Raw genomic sequence first — 5,711 nt, 5'->3', positions numbered from 1 at the left:
CCCACCACTCCCACCCTCCCCACTCAATCCCATCCTCACCACTTCCACCCTCCACACTCAACCCTACCCTCACCACTCCCACTCTCCCCATTCAATCCCACCCCACCTCTCCCTCCCTCTACACTCAACCCCACCCCCACCAATCCCACCCTCCACACTCAACCTACTTCCATCACTCCCGCCCTTCCCCAGAAATGGGGAATTTAGCACTATTTTTGGCATAGAGTGAGTACTCACTCAAGTTGGGGATCCTCTCTATTCCCAAGTGCTGATGTTGAAACTAATTGCTGAGAGGAGAGAAGTGTCTAGGCATTGGGTGATGAGGTCAGATCTGTGTTTTAGGAGTGGTGTATACTTTTGCTGGCTTCTGCTCTTTGGTTCCATCTTTAAAAGCCCATGACCTTCTGTTCTTCCTGACGTCATGGGTGCTCTCATCCTGTCCTGTGGCTACATCCCGCCTCTGGGCTGGAGACACCCACACTCACATCACTAGCCTAGCTTCTGTCCTTGACTCCAGGCTCGTTCATCCAGCTGCCTGCTGGACATGTCCCCTCAACTCTCCAGCAGGCAACTCAAAATAATCATGGCCACAAAACCCCTTGATCAGCCTCTCCTCCCCACTCAAGCCTGCCCTCTCTCCCCATCTCAGTAAAGGGCACCTTCTTGACTCTGGGCTTTCCCTCATAGCCCCACATCCTCCATCAGCAGGTCTTTGTGGTTCTGTCTCAAAATAAATCCCCAGTGGACGCTCTCCAGTCTCACAGGCACCATCCAAGCCTCCATCGTGGCTCATTTCCCGGGATTGGCAGAATAATAGGCCCCAAAGGTGCCCACTACTCAAAATCTCCAAAACCTGTGACTGGGTGACTTCACATGGCAACAGGGACTTTCGAGATGTGATTAAGGTAAGGACCTTGAGATAGCGAGATTATCCTGGTTGTCTAGATGAGCCCAGTGGTAGTCCATTCTTGAACTGCTATGAAACACCTCAGACTGGGTAATTTGTAAGAAAAGAGGTTTAATCGGCTCACAGTTCTGCAGGCTGTACATGAAGCATGGTAGCCTCGCTTTCTGGGGAGGCTTCTGGAAGCTTCTCTTCATGGTGGAAGGCGAATCGAGATTAGGTGCCCCACATGGCAAAAGCAGGAGCAAGAGAGCCAGGGAGAGATGCTCCCTATTTTTGAATGACCTGATCTCATGAGAGTTCACTCAATATCGAGAGGACAGTACCAAGGGGGATGGTACTGTCCCCATTTATGAGAAATCCACCCCCCTGATCCAGTCATCTCCCACCAGGCCCCACCTCCAACACTAGGGACTACATTTCAATATGAGATTCGGCAGGCTCACAGATCCAAACTATATCAAGTCCAATGTAATCAGAGGGGTCCTTAGGAAAGGGAGGCAGGAGGGTCAGAGTTAGTGGGGAGGTGATGATGGACAGACAGAGAGAGACAGGAAGACAGAGATTCGAAAATGCTATATTTCTTTTTTAAGATGGACAAGAAGCCACAACCTGAATCTGCAGGCAGCCTCTAGAAGCTGGGAAAGGCAAGGAATGGATTCTCCCTTGGAGCTTCCAGAAGGAACACAGTCCTGCCGACACCTTCACTTTAACCCAGTGAGACCCATGTCAGATTCCTGACCTACAAAACCATGGGATAATAAATGTGTGTTTTTTTAAGCCACATGAGATTTGTGGTAAGCTTGTTACAGCAGCAATGGGAAACTCACCCACTTCTTCACGGTCTCTGCCTCTTAACTGGTCTCCCTAGGGTTCCTTTCGGCCTGTTACTCCATCCTCTGCACAGTAGACAACATGGGCTTCGTAAAAGCTTCTATCAGATCGCATTGCTTTGGCACAGAAGACCTTACAAAGGCTTCCATTGTCCTTAGAACAAAATTCCAAATTTTCATCATGGCTGAAGAAGTCCAGTTCCTGGTCTCTCTGAGTACACCCTCCCTCCGATGTCCCCGTCTTGCCCCTACTTCTCTAAGCTCTAGACACCCTGGATGCCTTCCTGTTCTTTGAGCAATTCACCCATGTTGCCACCTCCAGGCATTTTTCTGGGCTGTTTCTCTTCCAGGAATTTTCTTGTCATTTGTCCTTAAGGGCTTGGTCTGAGGTCTTCTCTGATGACATCCGCATGTTAAAAAAAAAAAAAAAGCCCCTCTGTCCTTCGCAAATCTCTATCGCGTTCCCCTGCTTTATTTCATCTCTACCATTTATCAGTAACTGAAATTATCTTATTCCTTTATTTATTTCTTTGCCTACAATTGTGTGGTTGATGCGGGGAGTGAGGCAATTGTTTCTCAGTCCCCCAGCACTCGAATGATGGCTGGGCTATGGCAGCACTCAATATTTATCAGTTTGGATGAAGGAAGGCATGCATGCATGAACGAATGAAAGCAGGAACGCAGCCCTGTATAGTGGCTGGCACAGAGTAAGTGTTCAATAAAGATGACTTATTTAATATCCTTATCATGATGACCAATGAGAAAGTGGCTTGTTCACCATGAAGTCCTACACACATGTGTGGCTGCCTCATTAACTTCGTTAGCTCCCCTGCTGGGGGAGAGCCAGCCGGGACTGCCTTGGGTCTCAGCACCCCAAGAATCAAGTTGAAGGACGCAGGGGCCTGGCATGGGGTGTAGGAAGTCTGAGCTGGCAGAGACCCAGTCTAGTGGCCAGACAAGAAGAAAGAAAGTTCCTTTCTTACAAGTTTGCACTTGTACATAACTTGTAACATAACGCTAATGTTATTACAAGTGCAAACTTGGGCAACAAACGCCTATTAGTGTACACACACACACACACACACGCACATACACACACACAAGCACATACACACACACATCCCACCACAGACCCACCAGGGCCCTGCCAGACAGATCCAGCAGATGAGAAACCTCTGGAGGATGAATTGGCAGACACTTCCCCAGGTGCTGTCTGGAGGGACCCTCCAGTCATTAACACTCTATGCAGCTGAGCACATGCTTTTTATTGGGATGAGTATAAACAACAACAGGAGACTTGAAAAAAATGACCCCCAGAGGAAACCCGATCCTCAGGCAATTAGAGCACTTCTGTTCAGATAATTGCCGGCTGAAATGGTGAGCTGGGTGCCAATCCTCCAAAGGCAACAACACTGGCCACCACGGGCTGATTGCAGCCCCCCCAGCCATGCGAGCCTCCCTGCCTTTGTCTGCTCAGTGAAGGGACACCCAGAGTATGAACAGTACCTGCACCATGTTCAGTGAATCTGGCAGTGAGTGTGGCCAAGGCAGGGGTTCTCATAGGGGTGGGTGATTTTAGCCCCCAGGGTAAGTTTGGCAATGTCTGGAAACAATTTTGGTTGCTCCAGTCGGCATTTAATGAGTGGAGGCCAAAGACGCTAAACGCCCTGCAATGCCCAGGATAAGCTCCCACAGTAGAGAATTGTACAGCCCAAAGTTGTCTGCAGTGCTGCATTTGAGAAGCCCTGGTTTAGAGAGAGGAGCTCCCTAAACATCTACAAAGGCAGAAGTTGCTAACGGACTTGGAACACCCACCTTGGGCCAAACACTTTGTCAAACATAAGGCTCCATTGCTGAATCCTCATAACAGCATTATGAGGTTTAATTACCACCTTCGTTTCACAGACAATGAATGAAACTGAAATGCAAAGGAGCTTCTAGAAGACATTAAGCAACTTGTTCAAGATCCCACTGCTAGTCCACACACAGCCAACCTTCGAAACCGAATTGACCCCAAAGCCTGGCTTTTGGCCCCAAGCACAAACAGTGCTCACAGTTATAAAGCTCTTACTTTGTGCCAGTCACTCCCACATATACCACCTTCTAGACTCTATGAGAAATCTGGAATAGTCGGGAAAACACAGCCTTTGGCTCCCTATGGACCTGAATTCTATGACCTGCTCTGCCATTTTTATTTGCCACGAAATCTTGGGCAAGTTAGTGAAACTCTCTGTTTTCTTTATCTGTGAAATGGGCCAATAATGTGACCCGCCAAAGGGTTCATGCAGTATTGTATGTAAATGCCTTCCAACAGGGCCTAGCACACTGACCTCAGTGAACAGTAGCTATGACTGTGATCGTTACTACTGAGTTTGAAATTCAGAGCCACAGACGTGCTGATTTTTATTAGGGAAGTGGGGCCATATAGTGCAAGCAAGGGAGACTGAGGGTTGGGGGCAAGAAGGGGAGAGGGACAGGAGGCAGTCCATTCCTGTAGCTACCAGAACTGTTGCACCCAATGTCCCTTTGTCCTCCCTCCTTTGGGGAAATTGCTGTGTTTGGTTTGCTGGTGAAGGCCCATGATCCTCTGTCTCACGCCCATGATCCTCTGTCTCACAGAAATAATCAAACCTGTAAACATAAAAGAGTGGGCTGCAGGGAGGCAGGGGGATTCCACTGCAGAGCATAGGGTCACTCTGTCTTTGAGCCTGTTGGAGGTGGGGCAGGGGCTAGGATCACCCCTACACAACACACATACCCAGGCTTCTTCCCATATGAAGGGAGGAGAATTAACAAATCTTCACCACCTGTTCTGCAAAGGTACTTTAGATACAGCTCATCCAATTTTCCCAGAAATCCATGCAAAGTCATATTACACCCATCTCACAACTGGGAAAATTAAGGCCCAGGGAGGCTTGTTAATGTGGTCACAGTTGCACAGCTGGGAAATGGCAGCTCTGAGCCCTGATTCAGTGCTGATGCCTTTAACCACTTCATCTCAGGCCCAGTGTGACTGTGCAATATGGTGCTAAGACTGGTGGGCCCAGTGGGGGCTTCTCTCTGCCTCCTTTCTCTATCCCACTAGGGACTGTTGGCCACAGTAAGCATATGTCCCAAGCCCCAGACCAGCCTTGTGGTCTGAAAAGATTGAGTGTACTCAGCAGGCACAATGGGACTAAAATCAGGACCTCCTAGAACAGCACTGTCCCATAGAACTTTTGGACAATGCAAATGTTCTATATTCACACTATTCAATGTAGTGGCCGCTAGCTACAGGTGTGAGCTAATACAATTTCAGAACAGGATGTTCAATTTTATTTAATTTTAATCAATTGAATTTATGTATTTAAAGTCACATGTGGTTAGTGGCTTCCACATTGGACAGGGCAGAGAAAACACAGGACTCATTCTGTGGGCTTTTTCCTAACCATGTCCTTCGCAATGACTCCTTCAGGTCAACAGCCCTCCATTTCTCTGGGCTAAGGGGTGAGGAAGCCTCTTGGATGAGCTGAGTTCACAGAGCATCCCCCTTTCATGTTTCCAGTCAGTCACTGGTCAGTCAGCCCACCCACAGACATATGCTGAGACCCTATTGTGAGCCAAGCCCAAGCCAGGTGGGGGCACCATCCCTACCCTGGAGGAGGACCTGGGCTAATAGGGCAAGTTAAAGAGTAGCAATAATCATATAATGATAGCAATGATGATGATGATAGTGATGGTGGTGGTGCCAGTGATGATGAAGACAGTGAAAATGGCAATAATGACAGTAGTGATGGTGGTGGTGATAATAGTGATAAACATGGTAGTAGTAATGATGAAGATGGTGATGATGGTGATGATGTTGATGATGGTGATGATGATGATGGTGATGAACATGGTGATGACTATAGTGGTGGTGATCATGGTGATGAAGATGGTGATGACTAAAGTGATGGTGATGATGGTGATGAAGATGGTGATGACTATAGTGATGG

General features: G+C 48.1%; 1 protein-coding gene across 1 annotated transcript in view; it reads right to left on the bottom strand.

Annotated features, from left to right (window-relative positions):
• Positions 1 to 4,159: 4,159 nt before the first annotated feature.
• CDYL2 (chromodomain Y like 2) overlaps positions 4,160 to 5,711 on the bottom strand; it is a 240,981-nt gene continuing 239,429 nt past the window's right edge. Inside the window, exon 8 of the mRNA XM_058440460.1 lies at positions 4,160 to 4,368. Coding sequence (XP_058296443.1) covers positions 4,363 to 4,368 — 6 coding nt within the window. The 3' untranslated portion in view covers positions 4,160 to 4,362. The remainder of the gene's footprint in view (positions 4,369 to 5,711) is intronic.

Source organism: Hylobates moloch, unplaced genomic scaffold, assembly GCF_009828535.3.
Source record: "Hylobates moloch isolate HMO894 unplaced genomic scaffold, HMol_V3 SCAFFOLD_6, whole genome shotgun sequence".
Classification (NCBI taxonomy): domain Eukaryota; kingdom Metazoa; phylum Chordata; class Mammalia; order Primates; family Hylobatidae; genus Hylobates; species Hylobates moloch.
This window is presented reverse-complemented; position numbering and strand designations above follow the sequence as displayed.